Genomic DNA, 27,425 nt, shown 5'->3' with positions numbered 1-27,425 from the left:
TTTGTTTTAAAGTATAAATAAAAGTTTAATAAGATTGGCAACATTTTTTCTTAAACCACAATTCACATAGGCAAAAACTCCACATCAGTTGTAGTTTAACTTAACTATGGAGCGAAACTGCTGTTGCCTCCTCTGCATTCATCCTTATCAGAGAGCTTGTTTATTTTGCCTTTTTTGTTTCAAAGTTAATGTTTTAACACCAGACAGACGTTTCCTCACCACATCGGTCTGTTTGCACCCACCGTTCAAGGACAACAGAAAAAGTTACTCTGTACCCTCCCCTACACACAGACACAAGCGCGGTACAGTCTCAGGTTAGGTTTTTATTGGACGCACAGAAAGGATAACAATGACCACGTGCTGCTGTTTACAGACTTTCAAATATCAGGCGGGATTTTAGTGGTATTAAAATGCAAACCAAGTGACCAAAAGACACAATCTGAATTTGACAAGCTATCTTGTTTCTCTCCTGATCCAACATGGGGAATAACCAGTCGTCAGACCAGTTGAGTGGCTTCAGTTCATGCAGTGTTCCTGTTTCCACCAAAGAAAAGAAACTTCACCGCAGCACAGAGGGTAAGTGTTACTTTTCATTGTCGTATGACTCATAGATGAATTTCCCAGCTATTATTATTCTTCTAAACATTAGACATTTTAGGTGTTGTACAAAGCCCACTAATATATATATGTATATATATATATATATATATATATATACATATATATATATATATATATATATATGTATATATATATATATATATATACATATATATATACATATATGTAAATATATGTGTGTGTATATATGTATATATGTGTGTGTATATATGTGTGTGTATATATGTGCATAAATATATATATATGTTCATGCTTTCATAATTTAGTTCTTGTGCAGTTTTTGAAATAATGGAATGTGAATGTAAACAACATTTTCAAGAGATTAACTTAAGACAAAGTCTCTTGCGGGCAGGATGAGACTTGACATCCAGGGGATGAACAGCTCCTTTACACAAATATAACATTTTGTAACATTGGTTAACGTTATATGTGAAGGTTTTTGTAAAATATTTTGCTTCAGTATCTTTTCCCGTAGCCGTTAATGTTTTGGTTGAAATGCAACTTAGTTTCGTTTTTGTTTTTTTCTCGTGTGCTTTGTTCAAGTCAGACAGGAAATGCCTGTCACTCTGTTGAGCCCTGTGTGGCTGGGAGAGGTTAACAGAGGCCTCTGCTGATCTCATCCCTTTCCCAGGCTCCTGTGGAGTAATGGGAAAAGAAACAAAAAATGTTGAGAGTAGAAAAAGGAAACCACAGAATAAAAAACAATTTGGAAAAAAATAAACAGTGCTATCAGAACACTGAACATACAGTTAAGACACATCTGCCATGTGTTTGGCTGGATTTTCTTGCTTGATACTGATCAGTGGAAATTATTAGACTGCCGTTATCTATACATCATCATTCGAAAGAATGACTTGAAGACTATGTTTTTTTTCAGCCATATCAGTCAAATGTTTAGTTAGCAGGAGCACTTTTTATGTTTCCTAAATTTTATCTTTAGTGTCTGAAAACTAATTTACAACTGTTTCTACTTGAAAAAGGGAAATTTTGATTAATTTCAAAGGAAATTTAATTGTACAAATTATGTGTCATTTCTAAATATATTTGTATGTATAGTGTTAGTTTGGAAATGTCACAGTTCTATTGTTTTATGGTAATTAATATTAATTTGAACCTATTGTGACAGTGTTTTATTCATTGCTGTGGAAAATAGAACATTTAAATATATACGACTTTACTTATGTTGGTTGAATTGAAGCACATTTCTTAGTCCCTTATTTACACTCTATACTGGAGTATCATTTTACAGCCCTTTCAATGCCTAAAGCAATTGAAAAAACTTTCCGATTATAACAGTGTGTCTTATTATATAGCCACGAGGTGGCGCCACTAAATTACTCTGATTCGTCAAAGCGTGGGCTGGGCAGGAGAGACCTCACTGCGGCTCAGATGCTCTGACTGTGGCAGACACAGTGAGGATGAGTTCATTGGATGGCTGCAGCCCAGCTGAGCTCTTTAATCATTTCCCTTCCAAGGCTGCGTAGGATTAAGTCACAAATCAGTGACATTGTTTCCATCCGAACGTTCACCGTCCAAATGTAAACCCCGTGTCTGTAAGGCAACATGACGTGGGCTTCACTGGCAGTGGCTGCTTACATCTCTGTTGCCCGAAGCAACAGGTGCGGTTGTGTAATGGTTGTCCAACTCCTGCTCCTATTTTTGATGTTGCTGCTGCCGCAGGGTCCGACTTTGAAGAGAGCTGCTGCTCATTATATATGTTTTATGCATGTCAGAACTCTATATCCGTGTTGTCTGGCTCTCACTTCTTGAACCGTGATGTCAGCAGAGGAACCCGATAGCATCAGACACGCTGGTTGTAAAAAAAAAAAAAGAGACTGAGTGAAGGGTAGTTGCCGGGAAAATTGAGAGAATTGAATTTCAGCTCAGACTTGACCTTTTAACAAGGTCCGTCGTCACCACGGATCACCAGGTGTTGTCTTTGTTTCCCATTGAATTAGTGCCATTTTGAAACTAACGATCCAAAATGTACATCTGTATATATATATGATTCTGATTTGTATCTGCATAGGTGTTTAGGTGCAGTTGATCCAGATCCAGGGTCTTATACTGAAATTGGGGATCATGAGGGAAGGAATCACACAGCAGTTAAAGTCTTTAATATGGTAGTCAGTCAGTAAAATTTACACATGCAAAATTGCAACAATATGTTTTCTCAGTTGCCAAATCAATAAAAGTATAATTGAAAGGAAAGCTGTCCTGACCCGGCGATAAACCCAACTCTGTCTCAGTTTGATTTGACTGTGTTGCAGCCAAGGTTTCATTTCTAAATTAGTTTAAAAAATAAAGACATAAACTCTTTGTTGGTTTATCCCATAAATAGAGGCTTACAAAAAAACTCACATTTTAGTGTTTCTTTTTTTTTTTGTTACGAAAATTAATTTCCCCTTAAAGGACCGTAGGGAAACCTGACTTTGATTTTTTAAAGGTGTATAAATCCTAGTGATAGTGTGAGAAACTAAGAGATGGAGAGAGAGTGACCTTGGCCACATCTTCATGCATGAAGCTCCTGGGTGACATGAAAGGAGGTAGTTAAACATTCAGGACTGTCTTAATTATTCAAGACTGCCAGACTGTGTGTGAGTGTGTGTCTGTGAGTGCGTGTATTTATGTATGCATGTAACCCCTCCAGCAAAAACAGTGACGGATACATTCGCACTACTGCTAATGTTTGCTGGTTGTGTTTTAATTGTTATTAATTGTCTTTACAGACAGGCGGGTCAGTGAGTGTCCTCGCAGTTGCCATGCATTTTTAATGTTGATTTAAATTTTACAAATAGGTCATGGCAGTTCAGGCTCTATTCTTGTCCACACTTGAGATCATTTAGCTCTTGGAGCAATACATTTTCCGCACGGTGAAAGAGCAGTTAGGGCTCTGCATTACAGCAAGAAGATCAAGGTGGTTTGATTCCCAGTTTTTCTGTGTGGCGTTTACATGTTCTCCCAGTATTTTCTTCAGGTTCCACAGTACATACAAATTGGCAAAAGCAGGTTATTTGTTCATTTTGACCTCAAATTGACCTTAGAGTACAGTGTTGCCAGATTTAGAACCTTGACATATTGTAGCAGTGACCTTACATTATTGTACTTTGAGGAAATCTTACACAACAAAAGTACACTCAGACGAGGCTCATATATGTCATATATTTATGTCATATGTTTAGACTTTTGTGTGTGTAGTGGCTGCCCTATCTTACACAACAAAAGTACACTCAGACGAGGCTCATATGTGTCATATATTTATGTCAGTTTTCCGTGTGCATTTTATATACATTTACATTCATGCAGGGTTCTCTCCTGAAATGGGGAGAGCACTTTTAGTCTGCCTTTGAACACTACTTAGCAACCAGATGGCTACATCCATTCCTCATACATGGTCTGAAGGTTTTTTGGACCAAAATCTTGCTTCATAAATGCACCAGGCAGCAGCATAGATCTGAGTGTCAGGAGCTATTATCTGTCTCCATTTTCAGAAAATGAACTAAATAAGTGTGAAGTTTTTACACTGTTACAGGTTGAGCTGTTAGAATTTAACAGTGGTGGAATTTGACAGCCGTCTAAGCCTTATTTTTAGTGTGAGAGCATAAAAAGTGCTCTCCATCTCCCATTAACTGTGATGAATAGAGTCAGTCATCTGATCGCATCTGAAGTGTGTGCAGCCTGAAGGCTGGCAGCAGACGACTCACCTCCTTATCACAATCCTGCCATCGCAGTTCCCTCCGCCTGTGAAGTTGCTGCTCAATAACATGAGGCTGATCCTGTGTCCTCTCTGCGACTTTGGCTTCCCCTATAACTGTTGTTGGATGTTACCCATGTCTTATGTGTGGAAACACCTGATAAGGCATTTATAATGACAGGAGAACAATTGTTGACAAAGGCAGCTCGTGAATCAGAGCCAAATTGTCTGTCCTATAACCTATCACTGCCGGTTGTCAGCGTTTCGCAACATCCCGAAAATTCCAGTTGAGAAAAACACACTGCAGTGTGTTAGGGATTTGGTCATTGGAATCGCAGCATGTTGGTCCCCCTGTATTGCTTCTTATAGCTAACAGCCCTTTGACATATTAGATACACTTTAAGAAAGGAAGTTCTCATATTTACAATGCCCAGAAATAGCCCTGTCAGCCAGCACTGTCACTATATCAGTGTCCTGTCCAAAGCTGGGCCCCTGCAAGAGTTTCCCACACGTGTCACAGGCCAATGTCATGACAAGGGCCAGAGAATGGGAAGGAGTAAAGATTAACTTTGATGAGAGAGCACAACAGAATGAGTTTGATAAGCAGATGCTCACAGGTCCGTGTTTGAGAGCGACGGGGTTTAGTGGAAGAGCACGTCTGCTGGTCAGGGGACACGGGGAACGTGAAAAAGTGTCGCAGATGCATGGAAGCACTCAGTGGTGTGTCTGTGAAACCGACCCCCATGTTTCCCCCCTTCATATCAAATGTTATGTAACGGGGCGCCCACGGCTTTTTTCTTTCTTCTGATGCCCAGAGGAGAGAGTCCTATTGCAGGATTGTAAATTCTACCTGTTGCCGCGCCTGGTTGTTTATCTGTTTCAGCATGTAAGCTGCATACTGTACATTGTAGTGTCCCAAAGTGTCTTGACCTGAGCTCGACTTACAGAGTTCCCACCGACTCACGTCCTTCCTTGACACTTGTCTTTGATGTCTGGTATGCGGTGCCATCTATGAAGCCAGGCTTCAGATAGCGGCGTGGGTCTGATCCGAGCTAACTTGATTTTGATGGCGCTGGAATCAGCAGTGTTGTCGTAGCTCCTGCACATTCTAGATTAGCAGTTTCTATGACCACTTGTGTGAAAACTAGGTGATCTTACAGCCAGAAATTCACCAGTTTGTTCCCCACCTGGTCCGTTCCCAAATCTTTCTTTTGGAGATGCCCTCCCAGTGAAATCATGGCTCTGTACAATTCCCTCCCACTGTCAAACTTTAGGTGTGAATGTGGGTGTGAATGGTTGGATGGTTTGAATATGAGTGTGAATGGTTGTTGTTTGCCTATAGATCGACTGGCGCCACATAAATCAGATTTAATGATATATAATTAAAATGTGTAATTTACAATGTTTTTAAACTCTGTTCACGCCAGACCGGTGAATCGTAATTGCATTGCATCTGTTATCATCAATTAATTCATAATCTTGAGCCAAAAAAACAGAGCACAAACAGTTTAAAATTAATTTTCTTTTCACTTTCTAAAAGTATGTACATTCGTCTTCACTACTTGTCTTTGCTCTGACATTCTTCCATCTCCTTTTTCTCTCATGCAAAAAAGTCTGTTACAGTTAGTTTAATGATGAACCTTAAATGCCTGGGCCAAAACAAGCTGATCCGAATCGAAGGAAAACAGAGACAGTCTGGCTTTTTGCCTCTGATTGGTTTGTGTTTTTGCAAATCAGTCATGAGAAAGAACAGTCCCCCCCCTCGCCCCATCCACAACGTTTGTTTTTCTTATTCTTTGACTTTGCAGTTTTAGATAATAGGGATGCTAAGTTTTATTCTTCCACTCCATTTCCTCCCAAAAGAACTGCAGTGACAACAGCGACAGTAAAAGTTTAGAAACCTGTATTTTCACTGTGAGCCCTGGAGAGGAACATTTTTTATATGGACCTGTATTATTCAGTTAAAGTCGTAAATCTGACAGACTGTGGACAGACTGTTCTCACTGATGTGTTATTCTGCTCACAACACACTAACCTACGGCTCAGTTTGTAACTGTGATTAGCAGTCAGTCATCTAAGACCTCTGGTAACATCGATGAGGAAATAGTGTGGGTTTAATCAGTGAAGGGCATCTGTCTAGAATAGCATTGGTGTTGGCATGCACCTCCACTTCAAGTTGCTCCATAGGAACAGGGCATAGATGGCAGCCGTTTCCCTGGAGACACAGCCTCACAGAACCTGCTCTGTAATTATCAACGCCAACCAAGTCAGCATTAAGGCAGAGAGGGTTTAACAGCTCAAGACCTCGACACACACCGCAACATTTTTCTAAAACAATTGATGCGGAAAAAGACCCATAAAATTATAGGAAGAGATGGAGGACATTATCGCTGGAAAGAAAGTGACACACTGCTGTCATGGTTGGTGAATTATTTTTCAGCTGAATACAGAGGATGATTTCACGGCTACAGGTGTGTTGACACCGAAACATTGGCTCACTGAAACACTTCTCTGCCAGCTAAAACACTGAAACGATCCAAAACGAGAAATGAAAATATCTTTCATAGAATTGATGATTCCTATCAGCTGTGCAAATTCAGCAAAGGAAGAAACTCAGGCTAATTTGCATTAGAATTTTATGCGGAGAACAATCAGTACCTGTTCTAAACTGGACCACACACATTGTGGTCTGTTAATAATGAGCCTAAAAATGCAACATTTGGCTAATGTGGTAACAACATTAGCAATAAAGCAGATGGCATTCATATCAGAAATTAACCGGTCCAGGCCTTATATTAAAGCAGTCTGTGACTTGAGCAAGACCAGAGATCCATTGTTTGTTCTGAAAAGGAATTTCTGTCTAGTATTAACACTAAATGCAACAATATTTTACTAAGGGTATTATCTCCCTGGGTTTAACAACAGTTTAAGTTACACACCTGAAATAAAGCAGGGTAAGAAGTTCGACAGATTTCAGATATATTTGACAGATATTTTGGCATGGTTCTAGAAGATGAAGATTCTACAACTGTCCAAATTGGACGAGTAAAATTACAATAAATTCAGGATTTACCTCAACGTTGCCTGACATCAAGTCTTTCCAACCAACAGGGAAGGGTCTGCTCCAGTCCATGTCCAGGTTTGGAGTTGTTCACAATGACCCAACAAAAGGGATAAAGCCTCGAGGGTTTGCGTCAGTTTGACTACATTAGCTTGTTGTAAAGGAAGTCCGAATGCGATTAAATCCACTAATTAAAGATCGCCTTGGACCATTGCCACAATAAAGCTGTAATTAACTGAAGTATGACAACAGTGACCTCAAGGTTTTGTTGTGCAAATTGACCTTCAACGCCTCAGCGTAAATACAAAGGGTTAAATTACTTACTCATGAACAAAAGAACATATTCATGAAATTATAAAATGTATCTTCTTAGCTGTTACTTTCTAACATTTGCATATGTATAAAAAACAGAAAATGGCAAAGAGAATAACAGCAAATATAACTCGAGTTACTGCTACAATGCTGCCAGCAGCTTGGATGTCTTTTCTCGACAGTTGACAAGATGAGTGACTCATGCATCCAGAGCTCTGGAAGGAAAATTCTCTGGGCCCCGGAGCAATTCTGTGATGAACAGTCCAGTGGACGACATAAAATCGCTGCATGTTTTGGAGCCTCTGTTGTCACAGTTTCAGAGTTTCACTTGCTTTTCATGTGGGGATCGGTTTGGGGATGTGAGCCATGGTTGGAGAACAAAAAGCTTAATGCGACGTGACAGCATAATGTAAATAATAAAGATTTATTATCAGCCATAGCATGAAAGCAAAGCGTGTTAAGATTGTTGTGATAACATTCAGGGCTCAGACGCCAAAGAATTCCGCAAAGGCAAGAGCAGCAGAGAAGCATTTAGGACCTTTGACTCTGGCAGATGAGTATTTTTGTGCACTTCTAAGTTTTCTCCCTTCTATGGGAAATATCAGGCTGAATGGCCTTTGTGTCACTCGTGATCTCCAGAGAGGGACAGAAAAGGGGCAACTGAATGAAAAAGAGTCAGAGAAGAGAGCTTCGTTAGTTTACATAAGGCTCGAGGCCGCCGCCGCTGTTCCATCTTTGGAGGAGTGAATGGAAAAGGGAGAAAGACAGAAGGAAATATGTTATATAATGTAGTACCTGCAGTTCTATATGGTACGTCCTTTCCTTTGGGACTGGGTCAGTAAACAGTGTGACAGCGGCTGACTGCTCTTGAAACACTCACTTCGTGGAAACTCTGCGGTTCTTTCTCAAAGTCAGATTTTGACCAAGGCTGTTGTTGAACGTGGGCTTGGATGTCTTTTTAAGGGGTCTGCACAGGGTAATAATAGCTGAGGTATTTTGTGTCATAACCCCTGGGCCCTCTGTATGTTGTGAGCCCTTTGGAGTCTACATCACCAGGGGTGCTGCGTCTGTGCGAACACTTTGTTGCCTTCTTTTTATATGCTTATATTTAATTTTAGCAATGTTCCAAAAATGCGTCAGGTTTTCAGCTGTTGTTAGTGTTTTATTTCACCTCGTTCATGATGTAATTTGAAGTCCACTGAGGAAATGCTTTAGAAAAATAAGTTTACGTTAGCCCAGTGTTTACTGGCTCTTAATTGCCTCTGTGTACACACGCACATTCTCGACTATTCTTGTCAGGACTCTGCTTGACTTCCATTTATTTGTGCAGCCTCAATGCCTCATGGCTACACCCAACCCTAATGCCTAACCCTGACCTTCACCCGACTACAATTGACATCTCCATACTAAGAGTAACTCCGGGCTCATTAGGACCAAGTTTTGTCCCCATTAGGATAAGGAAAAACCCAGTTAAAAGTGCTGCTAAAATTGGCAACAAAAACAAGACACATAAACACACACACACAGAGACCCAAACACACAGGGACATAACACTGAAATCTCTATGTTGAATTCGACTTCATTGGGAGATTAATTTTAATAATGTGTGACGGAAAATTTAGTACATGATAATAGCATCAAAGAGTAGAAATATACAGAAACTGGTTCAGTGGTGAAACGGCTCTGGTTTAAAAGCCTCTACTTGTGTTTTTCAGCTGTTCTTGAAACCGCCTGCTTCTCTCTAATGAGATTTTGGATTCTTTTCCCCCAAAGATTTGAAGGAGAGGCAATTTAGGGGTTAGAATCTGGGACCGTAAGGGTAAATCCCGACAACCCTTAAAAGTCTCGGGAAGCGATTTCTTTTTGAACTCTGTCGTAAACTGTAATGATTTTAACGGGCTTATTTGGGATCTTCCTAACTAGGTAGGGTTTTTTATTATAATTTATTATACACCACAAGAATTTACTGTTTCCCAATCTGCTGTATGTCTGAGAGGATTATTGGGAATGCGGCACTAGACTTTTTTCAAACTGCAGTGCAACAGTAAAAAAAGCTGTGGGTCGACAACATTCATCCCACCTCTATTATAGGAACCCACAAAACGACACATTTATGTTGTTAGGTACACACACCAGCATCACTTATGGTTTTATTGGCTTTTGAAGAATGATCAAAAATACCCAGCTTCACCTTGTAAATTACATTGCTAGACTAGAACATTTATTTTTGGAGTGTGCCTGACATGTTAAAAGCGAGGTCGCTGCTGATTATGTGGGGTCATGTGTAAGATGACAAAGACCTTGACACGGACACCACGAAAGACTTTCCTGTCCTTCTGTGCTCAGATACTTAACCCCAGTCAGAGCTCAGTGTCACGATCCCGGCGTGGAGGAGGCGGTACACAACGCTCGTAGACAATGAAAGAATCGAACTTGGTTGACACTGTTGATTGAGTCAGTGGAAAGAACAAAGTTGTCAATGTGGGGCGGCGGTGAAAAAGCTGGCCTCGGCTGGCTTCAGCCTCCAGAGTTGTGAGCTTAGGAGGTGAACGCCGAGGAGCAGCCTTCCATAGCCCCAGCTGTTGCTTTGTAGGCGGTCTGACTGATGAAAAAAGATTGCAAAACAGCTTAATAGTCGCATCCATATTTACAATTGTAAACTCAGTAAGCTGGGTGTGACCTCCAGCTGTCCTCTACTCAGCAGCCATAAACTAGGGTTGTCTAGATCCTTTCTAAACGATACAAGTATGTGTACTTTAGTTTGTGTTCTTGAAGATACACCAGTTCCTTTCTAAACGATACAAGTATGAGTACTTTAGTTTGTGTTCTTGAAGATACCAAGTAATTCATTTTATTATCTTTTTTTTATTATAAAAAAATCTGAATTGAGTGTAAAGACCTGCAGTCTGACAGAGTAGTCAACAACAAATTTTAGGTCTCCGAATTGTCCAAGCCGTCGAAGATCCTACTCACAGCCAGGTGCAGAAGTAGACGTCAGTGAGAGGAACAAATTAACGATTGAAAATTTGTCAATTAGCTCAAACTAATGATTTTTAGACATCACATGATGAAGTACGGAGAGGATATTTTCTTTGGCTGCATTCTTGCACATGTATCTGAAGGCTCGCAGAACATGACTGCGTTGTTCTCAGCCCAGAGTATTTCCTGCATCTCCTTCGGCGGTGCATCCGCTCCTCATCCCAGAGAACACTGAGACAATGGAACAGATGGAGGAAGAACACTGTCCGTGCATCTGGTTTAATGCAATGAAGGGCCATTTTTAGCTACGTCTCCCACTGACAGAGAGGCCTAAAACAACATCTCCACGGAGCTCTGCCACTCTGATGCGGTTGAGGGCAATCTGTAAAAGTACAAGTGCACAGCGAAATTATTGACTGTTGTTTACACTACATGAATAAAGGGTCATGTGTTGGAACTTTTCTTGGGTTCAACACCCTCTTCCTCCACCCCCCCATGTCCTTCCATTGTTCATAGTTACAGGGTCATTCCATGTAAGAGTCTGACATGTTATGTAAGGCCATGATATAGACCGTCAGTGGAAAATGAATCAGGAAATTCCTCATATCACCCTAAATACCTCTGTCCATAATCATTATAGTTATTAACTGCCAACGGCACGTGCCACGGAGAGACGACGGTCCCTGTGCTACTGTAGCAAACAGAGCCGTGACTCCTGTTGTTCACCACAGTCCTTTTTTTTAGACCTAATAATCAAACAAAGGATATAATTGTTGTTCACCACAGTACTTTTTTTTTTACAGACCTAATAATCAAACAAAGGATATAAAGTCCACATTTCCAACTGTTTTTGAAGTAATCATTGTCACAACAGCAGATCAAATCCCACATGCTGATTATCAAGAATTACTATTGGAACCAGAACATTGACTTGTTAATTTCAATAAATTAGTTGCAGACATAATAAGGCAAAAAAAAAAAAAAAAACGTAACCCAGTTTCCTCAGTTTCTAGCACTGCAGCACTTCGTTATCACCCCGGTACTGCTGACATGGATGCAGGAGCTAACTCTAGCTATGAACGCTGTAGCCAGTCCACTAAAGCAGGGGACCCCAATCCCTGGTCCGGGAACCAGTGCCGGTCCATAGGTCACTTGATACTGTGGCTGTGAAGTAGATAGATATACATGAAAAACAATTTTTTTTTGTTTAAGTTCACATGTATGTCTTTAGTCATTCATTTGAGATGAAAAACTAAAAGCTAAATCTGTGAAATATTTGATGAAAACAAATGTTAATCAAGGTTGAATGATTGCAAAGCCTTCAATTTGCCTAATTATTTATTTTTATTCCTCCCCACCATTAATTACCAGAATAATCTACTGACATTTACGGTATACTAGAATATTTTTTGTACTCATATTTTGCCTCAGCCCACACTTTTTCATAGTGTGCTGCAGGCTTCTGTTTCTTTGTTTATGTTTGACAATTAAATAAGGTTTGTCAGTAAAACACTAAAATAAACTTCTCAGGAAAAGTACTATTTAGGTGACCACTGATTAAAAGTTATGCATCAATTGCTTTTTTCCCCGCGTACGTTGCAGCAGCAGAGCTTTTTTTTTTCGTCTCTTTTTAACCACTCGTCGGTGATTCACTCTTTAAGGTGTGTTTTTGATTTACTGAAATCTGAAGTTGCAGAAGTGAAACCAAGCATGCATGTTGTCTGGTCAATCCAGTGCCCCAGTGTTCAGACTGATGATCTCAGGATTTAGGGAAATGAGAAAAATCTGTGACGGCAACTACTTCCTCTGAAACGTCTCCAATTCAATGCAGTGTTTTACTGTCGCTTTGATTTGAAACAAAACAAAGTGTTTCAATGCAGCGTTTCATCACAATGGTGGAGGGACTTTGTTTTTTAACTGAGTCAACGTCTTTGGCAGCAGTTGAACTCCCACTGCATTTTGAAAAAGCAGGTGCTTGACTCTGAACTCCCTATAAAGAGTGGCACTAATGAAAAGACACCAGCACACATTGGAAACAGATGTGAACGAGCTGCAGTCGAAAAACAGCACTCCAGCAGAATGAGGGGAAACATGGCCGCTTGAATGTGGCTCATTGTGTTGGCCCATGTGTGTTCGATGGAGACGAGCTCACAGTCAAGGTGGGTATGACTCACTGCATCGACTGCATAGGTGTGGTTTGGACCGCAGTCCTCCCCTGACACTGAGACCAGCGCGTCCAAAGTCTCTCAAACAGCCATCTGCTCAGCATTTCCACACTGCCTTTAAATCTTTAAAGAGAATTAAGACGCTGTGAATGTAACACCCAACCCTCTGAGCGGCACTCGCTGTGCTGCTCTGCGTGACAGCAGCCACGGTGCCGCAGGGCGACTTTCTTTAAGAGTGACTGAGGCATATCTGCCCTCCTTCTCTGAAAATATCTTTGTTTGCTGTAGGGGTCTTGGGAGAGTACTGCATCACAGATGCTCGGGGTCCGTGGGGTGGGGGGGCAGTACACATCGTGGTTCATGTGAGAGCGAAGCATTCCCGCTCGCTTCCAATTGCATAAAAATAGATGCAGCTATGTGGTTCTGTGCTGTGCGTCTTTCCACCAGTTCTGTTGGTGGAGATCACACCTCACACCCACTGATCACAGCAACGCTTTCAGCTCAGTGGCTCAGAATCATACTGTCCAAGTTGGAGTTTTGTTCTTGTCCTGTTTGTGACTGAGTCTCTGTTTGACTGTGGTCTCTACTCCAGCTTGAAAACAGTGTAACAGGTAGTTTTGATCAAGGCATTTCACATCAACATGTAGCCAGGTTTTTTTTTCACTGTGGCTGTACTTCATTTTACTCTGAAAAACAGACCAAAAGTGCAAATTGCTATGGCTGGGAAATGTGGAATAACTTTATAAAATACTCCCACATTTTTGGAGACATGTCCAGAATGTTTTCTCTCCTAAATGTTCAAGTGTTTGTCTGACAAAGTTTTTAAAAAGTGTTATTTGTTTATTGCAACTTAAAAGATTAAAAATAACCTAAATACTTTTCAACGGTAAAGGCCATGTAGCAGTAACAATAAAGGTGCAGGACGCTTAGAGCACCGGAAACATACATATATGTACATAAATATTTATATATATAATATATGTGTATATGTGTATTTATACGTGTGTGTATATGGTATATGTGTACATATACATATATTTATACATGTGTATATATTTATATATTTGGTATACATATACATGTGTGTCAGGGGTTTGATTCCTGTCTCTGACAGTGAACATGTCCCTGTGGAACTTGACCCAAGCTGCTACTGTTTGTGTGGGTTTTTGTAAAAGTAACCATATAAATGGCCTATTCAGAAAAGCACTCTCTATTTCCAGTAAACACACAAAAGTCACTTTTTTTCTAGTGACCAAACCTTGTCTTTTCAGTTTATCTTTGGTTGTTCTAGTGTGTTTTAGAAACTACCACTGGCTCATAAGCCAAAAATTGCTTCCTTTTTAGTCTAAGTTTGGATTTTTTTTTTTTTTTTTGTAGGCTGTAAATTTTGAACGCCAGAATTAGCAGCCTTAAAATTAAACACTGAACCTTCTCAGGTGTGTATTTACTGCATTTTAAAAACAAAGTACAAAAAACAGATTTGTCTGGGACGCCGTGCTGGGTTATTTCCTGGCTACGGGTGAGGTCTGTGTGGAGTTTTATTCCTGGCAGGAATTTTCTTTTCACCTTTGCAACCAGTCAAAGCAGTTTTATCCTTATTTTTTCCATGCTGGGAAGACGGTTGATCAGCTTTAACGTCTTCTTTTTTTTTAGAAACAAGCAATCTTTGGAATGTTCTTTTTGGTTGATTATTTTCACCTTCTGATTGTGTCTTTAGAGTCAAACTACTGAAACTAGACCTCCCTCCCTTTGGAATAAAATCAGCCAAGCAATCATTATTCTTTCATTAGCACCCCATAGTCTGTACTCAGGCAGTAAACAAGCAGGAGAAGAAGCAGCACTTGCTCCTGCAGCTCTGCTGTGTTTACAGCGGAGTCTTGATTGCAGTCTCCATCGCTGCCTCGTGTTCACTTCCTGAGTTTATCCCCTTTGCCATATCAGCTCTTTCTTTTTGAGTCATTCAGTCACTTCTGCTTGTCTTTTCTCCGCGCACAGTTCAGCCAGGCCTCATACCAGCAGCCACCGTATCCTGCTAAAACAAACAACATTGAGGAGGTAGAAACAAATGCTTTTGTTGGCCAGTTATATTTAGTTCCAGTCTGCCATCACCCAATCTCCCGAGACCTGGTTGCCCTGATCCTGAGTTATGATAGGTCAAGTATGACCGTCCACACTGGTGGCACATTCCCACACTTTGATAGAGATCAACAGACATCATGCACAATCTAAAGACCAAAACCCCCCGGTCCAGTCATGTGTCTCTTTGTTAGTCACAGTCCAGAAACGACCTTAACTTGAAGACAGCAGACAGCTTACACTCCACACACACTCTTCTCGTCTTTTTTATCTCTCCAGCGTGCGTTGAATGGAATAGTTGACACACAGCTGCTGTAACGCTTCAGGCCTTTCCTAATCCTCCACTGTCCAGGCACTCCCTCTTCTAATGGTGTCTCAGTCCAACAGGCCCCATGGCTCCTCAGAGAGCAGTGTGGTCCAGAAGACAGGAAACAGCTTGAGTGGAGCCCAGCACTCAAGGCTACGAGAGGGCAGAGGATAGGGTGGGAAAAAGGGGATTTCCTCAAATGGTGCTTGGACTTTTATCAAAAGTGTGAATACGTGAGCTATCAAGAATAGATCGCTTCCCTTTGATTTTTTTTTTTAAAGTATTTTCATTGTTGCAGGGCTACTCAAGTTCGAATCACAAACAAATGTCTACAAAGACATTTATCATACGTAGGTCCCGTGAGTCGAGTGGTGACACAGTGGTCAAACGTCCATTCATCATAGCTGGTCAAATATTCCTATATTTATAATAATGTGTAGTAGAGTCATATGTTCTTTTCAAACTTAGAAAAAAATCAATTTTTGTTCAACCTACACTTCTACTACTGGCACTTCAATCAAAAGTGCAGTTATGTCTGATGGTATATTAGCATTACACTTCTACTGGCACTTCAATCAAAACTGCAGTTATGTCTGATGGTATATTAGCATTTCGTTGTCATGGAGATGACAGTCTTTTAATAGATGCTGACCAAACCAAAACATGCCCAGGAAAATGCAGGGCATGTGGCCACCTTTCAATTGTCGACTCATGGGTTTGATGAGGACAACTGGTTTAGCGTGTCCAACCTAATCCTAAGGGTAACCTCCTGAGTGTAAAGGGTTGCCTAGTCACGCTTGTTTTGGACAGTGCCAAATAACCTGCATATAACGTGAGAAAACATGCAACTGTTGAAAAATATTATTTTCTGTATACACTGTGAATAATTTGTCCGTGTGATAGGAACAGGCAGTTAAATACTCTTCCACTAGCTAGCGGCAGATGGCTATAAAAAACTAAAATAAACAAGAGAGACTCAGATGTTGAAGAAGATCTTCCCGTGAGTTTCTTTTGTCCAATTTGTCAGTGTTGTGTTCAACTACAGGAACAGGTTTTACACTAAATATGTAGATTTTTGATGGAGTTTGAAACTAAAATATTGTTATATTTCATTGCATTTTTCTGGCCTGTGGTTGGCGGAGCGACCTGAGATTTTTCTAATGTAGTTTATTACAACGTTGGGAAACACTATGCTAGAGACTGAACCAGTAACGATCTTCATGCTAACCACTTTTTTTGTGATGCAGGGCATTTTATCCTAGGTTCAGATTTGTAAAACTTTGCATGATTAGATGCAAAGTCCGAGTATATTGGAAGCCTGTAGTTGATTGACTTTTGTTGAAATGGTTCACAGCACGGAGGACTGTCAAACAGTCCAAAAGAGATACTGTTATCAAAGTTTAGACAGTGCTGTCTGTTCGCTGTGCTACCCCTGCAAATGCTTTGACCCCAAATACCTCCTCAGGTACAGATGTTTGTCTTGGGCTGTCTCATCAGCACTGAGTAAGATGTTGAAATAATAATTCACAGTGTTGTGAGTGATGCTGCTGAGAGGGGAGAAGTGCGGGGGAGGGGGGGGGGATCTCTGCTCACTGTATCTTTAAAGTCGTGCGGAGGGGAGCCAGGACTTAAGACGGGAGGAGGGGGGGGGGTGTGGGGGGGAGTTTGCTGTGCGCCAGTTGGAGGTGTCTGCCTGTCGCAGCGGCTCCGGGTTGACATTAAGAAGAGGAGCGCGTCCATGCTTCAGCGGGGAGATACAGCGCGTTCTTACCGTATCGGCGCTCACACTCCAGCGGTACCAGAGAGATCGCGGTCACATCGAACATACATGGATGGACAGAGGAAGGCTACATTCCGAATGAACTTGTCAGCCGGTGCGAGGAATTTCTGGATATAATGGGGAATACGACACCTAAGCCCTTGATAGGTGAGAGTTGTCATTGCTTTATCATTCCCGGAGATGGCACACGGGCGCGCACACGCAGCAGTGCACGTGTGAAACATGCATTTTAGCGAACATATGTGAATATGTTCGTCCTACATTTCTCCGCGCTGGCTGCTGCGCATAGACGCGCTTTCCATCAGCGGGGGAGGCGAGCGTGATTCCTAGGGAGCGAGTCCAAGGGAGAGCGCTCCTCCAGAGCATCAGCCGCGTTTCTCTGCAAGACCCACAGATTTACTGGTGCCGATTAATAACCGTCTTATTTAGAAAAACGCAAAACAATAGAGATGCCGTTGATTTGATCTGGTGAAAAACAATGCTGCCGCTGACAGTCCGTCAGTCTGACCCTCTGTGAACGTGATCGGATCAGTGATTGGATCAACGTGGAAACTTTTAAGTCCGATGAATCCCTGCTAGTTAATAACAAATGGCTAATCATTTTCTCATCTGCTGAGTGTCACCATGTGTGGAGCCGCGTTTTGTTATCTCCACAAAACATCATTCCTGGTCCACCCACTTAATTATTTATTTATTTATTTTTTAAAACAAATCTGGCTTTTATTACAGATTTGCCTGTTTTGTGTCATATTAATAGACAGTGTGGGTTGTTTCTTACAGATGGTTATAATGTGAAAACCAGACTAAACATGAGTCACAAGAGAGAAGCAAAACATTAGCATCGAGGATGAATATCTTCAATAAAAGCTGAGCTGACAAAATATATATAATTTTTTTTAAATGGCACTAAACTTAATTATCATATATTTGTGCAAATGTAAAACTGTCTGTCATGTTTATCAGAAATTTGCTTTTAATTTGATCGTCATCGATCGTCACATATTTCAGCCGTGGCTTTGACTCAGTGTTTGTGCCATGCAGTATATTTGTCCAGCACTTGAGCAGATCCACTCAGCTGCTAAATGATGTGGTCACAGCCACCAGAGCAAGCTGACATGAGGTTTGGACTAAAAAGAGTCACAAAGCGGAGCAGCCGCAACCTGGGTCCTACTGCTCATACTGCACATGCTTTCCATGAATTCAGTTCAAAATACACAATATTCAGTGGCAGATGAAAACGCAAACATCCTGGTAAAACTAAAACAGACATTTGGAAATTTGGTAGCAATCCTCCAAAACATCCAAAAAATATATTTCTATCATTGTGTTTCTATCAATTTTACATCCCCAAAAACACTTTTAATCGGTTTTTACCCGTGTGTCCTTTGCTGTGTAATGATTGTACTTATATGTAATGTTTAACAAACATCACAGAACAGAAGACGGTTTTTGTTTTTCCACCGTCTGCTTCCCTGGAGCAGCCTGTACCATGTGAGCCCTGAATAGGCTGTGTGTGAAATTTGAATTTCAACACCAGCACCCGCCTCCAAGTCGTAGAAGAACTCTTCACCAAAACCACCATTTTTGATCATCTGTTCGAGGGGCCAATGGCTGCGGGGCCTCGGAGGACGCTGTTCATTTGTCCAGTCCATTCCAGCTTCAGGGTTTAGTTGTAATTAACGTGAAAATGCTATATATTTTTTTTTTATTTTTTCGAATTACGTCGACTTCTTTCTCTATTTTTTAATTCTTATGTTCATTGCTGGAAATTGCCCCCCTGGTGGTTTAGTTGGTGAAGTTATTTGTATGTGCGTCTTTCATCAGTGGTCTTGACGTTTCCTGCAACACGGACTTGTATTGTGATATTTCCACGAACCAGGTTCAGGAGTGTGTGTGTGTGTGTGTGTGAGGGGAAGTCATGTGATGCACACAAAAAAACCCAACAAACAACATAAAACAAGTGTCTCATATATAATAATAAATTATGTAGTCATTAAATATTTAATTGAAATATATTAATAATTCATCATTTTAAGTTGTAAATTTGTATTTATGTTAATGGTCCATTAATTTAGTAACTTTAAATTAGTAAAAATTAGTAACTGAGAGCACTGCATGATAAACTGTGACTGTGGACAAATTTGTAACTGAGAGCTTACCACTGCATGATAAACTGTGACTGTGGACGTAAGTGAACATTTTTCAAAATAAAGCACCCTACAGTCTTTTTTGGGCTGTCTCTGCGGCTCGGTACCAAGGCATCCATGGTCCACTAGTGGCCCCTGACCCATTGATTGGAGACGACATGACTTACATTACTAATTTGCTGCTACGCCATAAGTAAAAGCTCAATTGTGATAAATTAAAATGTCTTTGAAACTTCAGCGTAAAACGTATTTCCTGTCAGCATCAGTGTTTGTCACAGAGCAGGGTGACCAATGGCTGCTGTGAAATCCGACTCCCTCACAGCGTCGTCTATTGTTCATTACCTGTCATCCAGTCGTGGTAAAGTTCTACATTACTCCTCGCTGTAGGTTTTTGAGTGCAAACTCACAGGACGTCATTGTGTGAGGGGGCCTGAGGCCCGGTGATCCAGCTCCACACATGATCTCGTGGAGTGTATTTTGCCTCAGGAGTCGAATTCTCCCGGCAGAAAGCGAAGTGGCACCCACGCATCATGTGAGACGTTACAGATGTTCCCGGCGAGGCTTTAGAGTTGAGAATGTAATCAAACATAAAGTCTAATTTAGGAAATGTGCTGTACAACATTTCCCCTGAGTTATTGTATTTACAACACTTCGTCCTGAATTTTAAACAGAAATTTAATCACCCTGTGGCCCTGCGGCGGGGCGGAAACACAGCCTGCCCTCGGAGATGGGACTTGAGCCAGCCTATACCATAAACACCACTCATTTTATTCAGTATCAAACCCAAACACTTGTGCACTCATCAAAGTCACTGTGTCGTTTGATTTCTGATCCCTGCTGATTCATTCTTGCCACGCTGGTCGAGACATTCCTTCCCCCACAACTAAGACAAACTCCCGTAAAGATCAAAGATTAGGGTTGTATTTGGGCATCTCCTCGCTGAAGAGGCTCTCTGTGATTCATGCTGCACTTTTATAGATAAGTGTGCAGGAATGAAAAGGGTTATTCAGGGTTTTGTTTATGCTGTAGGCCAAGGGTGTGTTTAGCCCATAAATAAGATGGAAACTTATTGCCTCTCTTGTCAACTTCCTGTTCGCTTCCTCTATTTCTTCTGCGACGCAGCTAATTTTGACGTTTCTTTACAAAACCTCACAGCTTTTTTTGGTGATTTCCTCTGAATTTATTTTGGTTTATTTTCTTGACGGTTGACGGCTCATTTGGGGCAGTTTCTCTTCATTACTTTGGGTTCTAACCTCCTCACCTGGGTTAGTCCATTTTTTGACCTTCTTGAAGAGCAGAGAGAGGCTGCATATTGTCATTGTGGGAAAGGAAGTGTGTGAGACTGTCCTCTTTTACATCATCATTCCATGCGTCAGCAGCTGGAGGCGACGGAGAAAGAAATGATTGTGTGACTGAATTCACTTCTTTATCTAATAACTGACATAAATTACATCTGGAGTTCAGATTCCCCCCCCCCCAGAGTCCCACATAATAATGCCAAAAAAAAAAAAATTATATCACAGATGATTTGCTGAAGTGGACAGTGATTGGTTTAAAAATATCGGTGCTCTGTTGTTTAACACATCAGACTGTGAATCAATAGTTTAATGAGACATCTGTGTAAAGTTTATTAGATCAGTCCAGAGAACATTTGAATTTTTAAGTGTTTACTTTTAATAGTGTTTCTTATTTGTTTATTGAGAGCTTCTGCTGAATTTTCATAAAATCATCACCATGCCCCCCCTCCCCCCCCCCCCAACACTAATGTACAACACTGATACATCAGTGGTAATAATCAGTTCTGTTTAAATAACACATTTCAGGTTCTTTAAAACACCAAAGAATAAAATGACAGCTGAATGTAATGTTTTAATTGTAATATTTCAATTATCTATAATATTTACGTTTTGTTGTTGTCCCTCCTTTTTGTTCTCTTTTGTTGAAAGGACTGAAGTATTAATGAGGTTCTCTTTTTTTTTTTTTTTTTTTTTTTTTAAAGATGCAACTCTGCAACCCCCCCCGGGGCACCGCCAGTACTACACCCTGCCGAGCAATGGTGCCGGTGTGGAGAGGAGAACTTCTGCTCCTCCAGTCAGCGTCAGTGTGGAGTCACCTCGCTTCCACCCCCACGCCAAAGGCAAAAACATCCGTCTGGATGGGCAGCTCCGTCGCGCCACCCGCAAAAACAGTTTTTGCAACGGCATCACATTCAGCCACCGGCCTGTGCACCTCTATGAGAAGGTTTGTTTTGATTTGGTGTGTTGTTAGAATTAAAAAAATAAAATAAAATAAAAAATATTATTGCTGATATTACTTCTGTTGTCTCAGGTTCGTCTTCGTCTGACCGGAGTGCACACTGGCTGGAGTGGAGCTCTGCGCTTCGGCTTCACCAGCCTGGACCCCAGTGAACTGTTGGCCACCGACATCCCCAAGTACGCCTGTCCGGACCTGGTGACTCGGCCGGGCTACTGGGCCAAAGCTCTACCGGAGAGACTGGCGTTGAAGGACAACGTCCTGTCGTTCTGGGCCGATCGTCACGGCAGAGTTTTCTACAGCATCAATGAGGGGGAGCCCATCCTCTTCCACTGTGGGCTCAGCATCGGCTGCCCCCTGTGGGCCATCATAGACATCTACGGCATCACTCAGGAGGTCACACTTCTGGGTAACTATTTTATTGTGGCCTTAAACGTACTCTGTGATAATACTAATATGAGATTATTTATTTATCTGATGATCTGATTTCTTGATGTTTATTGAATTTTACAACTACACCCAGTTCCAGGTTCCCCCTGATACCTGATACAAACCTAGTATGAGTATTTTTCTTTTGTGTACTTGCTGATAATGAGTATTGGGTGTCAGTTAATATGCAATGAACTGGGAGACAGTGTTTTAGGGCTGGAACAGCCCTGTGAGTAATAGGGTGAGGTGCAGTGTGGGTGTGTGAGCTCGACCCAAACCCCAGTGAGGACAGAACAACACTTACTGCTGGTCTTTATTTTTATTCTCGTTAACAGAAGGTTATTTCAACTCAGTTGGAAAAAAAAATCGGTGTTAAACAAAAACAATTTATGGGTGATATTGTTAACGATACTGATACTGTTATCAATACCACTGTGTTAGTAGTACATTTTGGCGTCCATGTTGGTGCATCTCTACTAACTACTTGCACAGTACACCGTCTATAGTAACACATAGCAAAAATATTTCACAGTTTTTGACAAAGTTAAAATCTAAACTCTAAACACAAGTGCTAAATGCTGCACTGATCTGAGGAAGTTTCTCTCTCCTCTCTCCCTCCCCCCTTCTCTCAGTCGTTACACCTCCGTGTCCCTGCGTCTCCTTTAACACTCCTGCCTTTCCCACACTTTATCTCCTTTCTCCTTCTAAGTCTCCTTCACTTCCATCAGCTGTGCTCCTGTAGTCTGCTCCTCTCGTCCCTGGACGTGTTTATCTCCGGTCTGACAGGAGCTATGTCCATGTTTGGTCAAGACAGCAGATCCTAGAAGCTTTGGTGCACAGGGTGTGATGGGCTCAGGGGGTACAGTGTACTCAAATGCTCCTGCCGTGCCAGATTTGTTTACATCAGCCGGAAATTTATCTCCGTGAACTGGCACTGTCAAGGTGTTTGTGTATGACTTCATTAGTCTAATCTTAGAGTGTGAGGGAGGGGAAATAGGACAGAAAATAAAGTGCCGAATGTCAAATAAACTGTCACCCAACGCCAGTGATTTGTTCCCAAAACTGTCACAACAAACAGCACGGTATGACTGATGTGTCAGGGCTACAATACTTCACTCCGCGGCATCTGAGGTAAAACCCTGACGCCATTTTGAAGAAAAGTTGCAACTAATTTTTGATGTATCTGAACATTTATGTTTTTGCTGTCAGTAAAAAAACAGAAACTACCTGGAGATAAATTGGAATTAACAAAATCTGGACTGCACACCGGCCAGTCATGTTACTGTCACCAATAGGTACCAGGCAAGGTTTTAGTTCAGACTAAGTCCTGGTATAGCCCTGCTAAAAAAAAACCATACCATGGTTCTCACTTGTCCTGGGAACCCTGTAAAATGAATAACATGTATAGCACAGGGATTGAGTGTTTCCAGGATTCGGCGCCGCGCGTGACGCTACCAGACCATCAAGTTCGCTCATCACCTCAGAGCAGCTCTTCAGTTTCCAGTTTCAATTCGATTTTTTTTTTTAGAATAATTTAGAATGGTTGATGCAGGAAACTGATTATCATCATTCAGAACTAAGTATTTAAGCTTCTTCTCACTCCTTTTGATATGTAATGTTGTCAATTTTTTGCCCTGTGCTTTTCTTTTTTTAGAAGCATGATTTATCCTTTACACCCACAACACAGTTGTATTATATGTTTAATTGTTTGTTGTTTTTCTAATTCCGAAAAAAAAGTTCTAAGTTCAGTTGGAATAGATGAATTAAACTGAGCTTCTCTTCGTTTGTGCGTCATCTCCTCCACAGAGAGCACCTTTGCCGAGAGCGTGGGCTCCAGCTGCCTGAGCGCGGCCCGTCTCAGCGCTTACCTGCCGCAGAGCAACCATGACTCGGCCAACTACAACAACAACCAGCTGGAGAACAACCAGACGGCCGCCGCCAAAATGGCCAACCTGCAGCTGAACAACTACACACACATCATCCCCTGCTGCTCCTCCACGTCGTCCACCTCCACACCCTCCTCATCAACCACCAATGGATTCAGCATCCCCCGGGGGGCTCGGGGCCCCCCTTCCACCCTGGACAATGATTTGCACTTTCACCCGGTCCGCGGGGCTGATGTCATACTCTCTGCCGACCGCTTGGCCGCTTGCATCCACTTTCTGGACAGCAGTCGGACTCTGGTTTTCAGCGACCGACCCCTGCAGGTGGGAGAGACGCTGTACGTGGAGGTGGGCCACCTGGGCTTGCCCTACTTTGGGGCACTCTTGTTTGGTCTGACGTCCTGTGATCCGGCCAATCTCCACGCTGGGGACCTGCCGGCAGACCCTGAGGTTCTGCTGGACCGTAAAGAGTACTGGGTGGTGCACAGGGACTTCCCCATGCCTTGTTCTGGAGACGTGCTCAGCTTCAGTCTCCTGTCCAGTGGAGAGGTTCACCATGGTGTGAACGGAGTGGGACGCGGCCGGCTGCTCTGTGTGGACTCCTCACAGGTCCTGTGGACCTTTTTCACCTTACATGGAGCCGTCAACAGACTCAGGATTCTGGGTAAGAGCGAGTTTCCAGCGGTGCGGTGGTGAAAGTCCAAAACAAATGATGTATTTGTTTATTTTGTTTTTTCCCCCAAAGAATGTCCTACAATTTTATTGGCGTCATTTCTCACATTATTTTTGTGTGTATAAATTAGTATCAAAGATATATAAAGTGAACGTTACCGCACACTAAGAACGGCCGGGTTACCAGAAAGTGAGCAGAGCTTTTACACCAATGGAACATTTCAAATGAAAACATTGTCAGTTAAACTGTTTCGTACTATATCAATTTTTTAATAAACAAACATCAAGACAGATATGTTAGTTTCAGCAAAACTCCGTCCACACTGTTGTTAAAAAGACATTAGAAAATATTTTATTAGCAAATTCAGTGCTAAGACAATTATACTAAGGGTATTAAATTACCCATATTGCAACAGAACAAATACTACAGTAAGCCTTCAGCCCTGATAATAAAATACCTCCAAACTGCTGATATCGTTGACCCATTACAGAATATAGGAAAAATAGAACGGGAAATACAACACTACTAGGGCAAAGTTGTTTGTGATTTGACGCTTTGAATTAGGTATCACGCCAGAAACATTCTCTGTGACACCAATTTGAACTGGCATGCCTCCAGTTTTAAGTCCCATCCTTAAACCACAAGGTCCCAGGGTCGAGACAAAAATTCAAAGTCTGGCAAAAAATTCCAAAAAATGATCAAGGCTTGATTCCAGGAAGCCTCTCATATTTATATTTTTCCAGACTGAGGGGAAGCAGGAGGATTGTTTTGGTCGTCATGATCCTCAGCAGCTTGGAGCCGTGACCTCTGAGTCCTCCTCCCGTTACTCCCACATGCACTCCCATCAGCCCTCATCCTTTTTTCCCACTAGTTTTAAATTCTCAGACACTGCGAACACAAACTCATCCCCTGAGAGTTGAAGTGGTAGAAACGTGTCGTTTGTATCTAATCGGTCTGATTCCAGTGATCTGTGTTACGTCTTCCAGCGCTCACATTGTTTGAATGCTATTGTGAAAGATTACCATTGAGTCGTCTCAGGGTTTGTTTTTTTTTAATGTTTTTATTATTATCTTGCCGCAGGAACTCTGCAGTCCAGTCCTCCCCCCAACTCACCCAGCACATCTCAGAGCAGCAGCCCAGAGGACAGTGACTCAGACCTGGCGTTCAGTGTCAACCGATCCTCCTCTGCATCCGAGTCCTCGCTGGGTATGATCCTGAGAAAACTGCACAGTCAGCACATGTATCCACACAGTTAGTGTGAAAAATCTTGATGGAACCGGAGCAGCAGAGTTTTACTGTCAGGTGTCACCTACTTCAGTGGTTCTCAAACTTTTTATACTCTGTACCACCTGAGAAAACCTTGAGCTCTCTGAGTACCACCATGATGACCAACATTAGGATATAACAGCATAGGCCTTCCCTGTTAGCTTCCACCGCATAATAAGATGTTTATGTTTAAATGTAGTATTAATTGTGCATGGAATGTTTCAGATTTATTCAATTGAAAATGTAAATAATATGATATATGAAATATGAATTTTTCCTGCGTACCACTATAAGAGCGCTCGCGTACCACTGGTGGTACACGTACCACAGTTTGAGAACCACTGACCTACTTGCTGGTCTCACCTGAAAGCTTATGATGTTGCTCTCGACCTTTTTGACCCCAGATTCTCATCTAATCTTCAGACAGACAATCATCAGCCTTAAAGGGCTGGCTTAAAGGGCTCAGGCTTAAATTTATAGGAATACATTTGTTGTCTTCAGAAAGACAATCATCAGCCATGATCTGAGCTCCAAAGAGTAGATAAAAGTCACATTAAGATCATATTGTCCACTGGTTTACTCTCTGGGCTTAAATTTATAGGAATACATTTGTTTAAATTATAGAAGGCAACATATTTTTCTTAATGGTAACCAGAATTTATTTCATTAAAGTACAGACGCTTTACCGAAAGAAATGTGTCATGGACCAATTAAACGCTTTCATGTCTAGTCGATGACGTATGTGATCTAAATCGTGAACTTCTTTAGAAACAGTTTAAAAACATGTGACTAACTCCCACTCTCTCTCTCCCTCTTTCTCCATCTGTTTCTCATGCAGTCACTGCTCCCAGTTCCCCCCTAAGCCCACCGAACTCTCCCGGTCTCTCTGCTCCTGAGCTGCCCCCTGCTGGTAAAAATGGAGAATGCACCATTTGCTTTGACCAGGAGGTGGACACTGTTATCTACACCTGCGGACACATGTGTCTGTGCAACGACTGCGGGCTGAAGCTGAAGCGACAGATCAATGCATGCTGTCCGATATGCAGGAGACCCATTAAAGATGTGATCAAGACGTATCGACCGTGAAGGGTCTGGGGGTTTTTTTCGGACGCCTCTGGTGTTTCTTTCTCAGGCTTTGTTGACCACAGAGTTGATCCTTGATCTGAAGATTAGCGACACCAGGATATAACTGTGCCCGTGTGAAATACACACGAAGGATATTCCTGTCTGGAGATTGACTCGTTCTCTTCATACACACAACTGTGGTAAAGCACACGAGCCTCTATATTTTAACTGAGGACGAAGAGACGACTCACGTGCTACTGTTTTGTATTTTCCATCTGGTGTTGACTCCTCTGTTATATATCCCTGCAGAGCAGAAAGCTCTGCTGTGAACACCCCCGACCCCCACCATGACCCTCCCCCTCTTAATCCTAGCTATATAAATATATATATATGTTTGTTTCCAGCAGAATATGCGACATGTAGTCTTTGACTTCTAGTGCCTTAGATGTGTCACATTGTGTGTCGGAGTAATTATGCTAACGATCCTAGCCATATTTCACTGTAGACCACTGAAGAGCCGGAGGTGAAAACGACAGCATTTATGCAATAAAAGGTTGTTTGGCTAAGTGGAGAGATGAAGCTAAATGTCAGTGTGTTGTGGGGGGAACTGTAGGAGAAGTGTGTTGGAAATGTTTGAATAAAAAAAAAAAGAATCTGTTTTTTGCACATGGAGAGATTGGTAAAGTTTTGTTTTTTAAATTAGTCTTTGGTTCA

General features: G+C 41.7%; 1 protein-coding gene across 2 annotated transcripts; it reads left to right on the top strand.

The window, feature by feature from the left end:
• Positions 1–43: 43 nt before the first annotated feature.
• neurl1b (neuralized E3 ubiquitin protein ligase 1B) lies at positions 44–27,380 on the top strand. Of its 2 annotated transcripts, none has more exons than XM_008327253.3 (6): positions 44–576; positions 21,142–21,383; positions 21,471–21,804; positions 23,631–24,371; positions 25,461–25,586; positions 26,485–27,380. In XM_008327253.3, the coding sequence occupies exons 1-6, from the start codon at positions 480–482 to the stop codon at positions 26,730–26,732; spliced, it is 1,788 nt and encodes a 595-aa protein (XP_008325475.1). In that variant the 5' UTR covers positions 44–479; the 3' UTR covers positions 26,733–27,380. The 2 variants fall into 2 exon arrangements, with proteins under 2 accessions (XP_008325475.1, XP_008325476.1); XM_008327254.3 differs by lacking the exon at positions 44–576 and adding an exon at positions 16,867–17,142.
• Positions 27,381–27,425: the final 45 nt, after the last annotated feature.

The sequence above is a fragment of the Cynoglossus semilaevis genome, chromosome 15 (assembly GCF_000523025.1).
Source record: "Cynoglossus semilaevis isolate Cse_v1.0 chromosome 15, Cse_v1.0, whole genome shotgun sequence".
NCBI lineage: Eukaryota > Metazoa > Chordata > Actinopteri > Pleuronectiformes > Cynoglossidae > Cynoglossus > Cynoglossus semilaevis.
This window is presented reverse-complemented; position numbering and strand designations above follow the sequence as displayed.

What these genes read in the sequence shown, in the direction of transcription:
- neurl1b (XM_008327253.3), top strand. Translation starts at nt 480, where the DNA reads ATGGGGAATAACCAGTCGTCAGACCAGTTGAGTGGCTTCAGTTCATGC. An exon ending in CTGTGCACCTCTATGAGAAG is followed by an intron (nt 21,384 to 21,470) that starts GTTTGTTTTGAT and finishes CTGTTGTCTCAG; the next exon opens with GTTCGTCTTCGTCTGACCGG. An exon ending in TGCATCCGAGTCCTCGCTGG is followed by an intron (nt 25,587 to 26,484) that starts GTATGATCCTGA and finishes TTTCTCATGCAG; the next exon opens with TCACTGCTCCCAGTTCCCCC.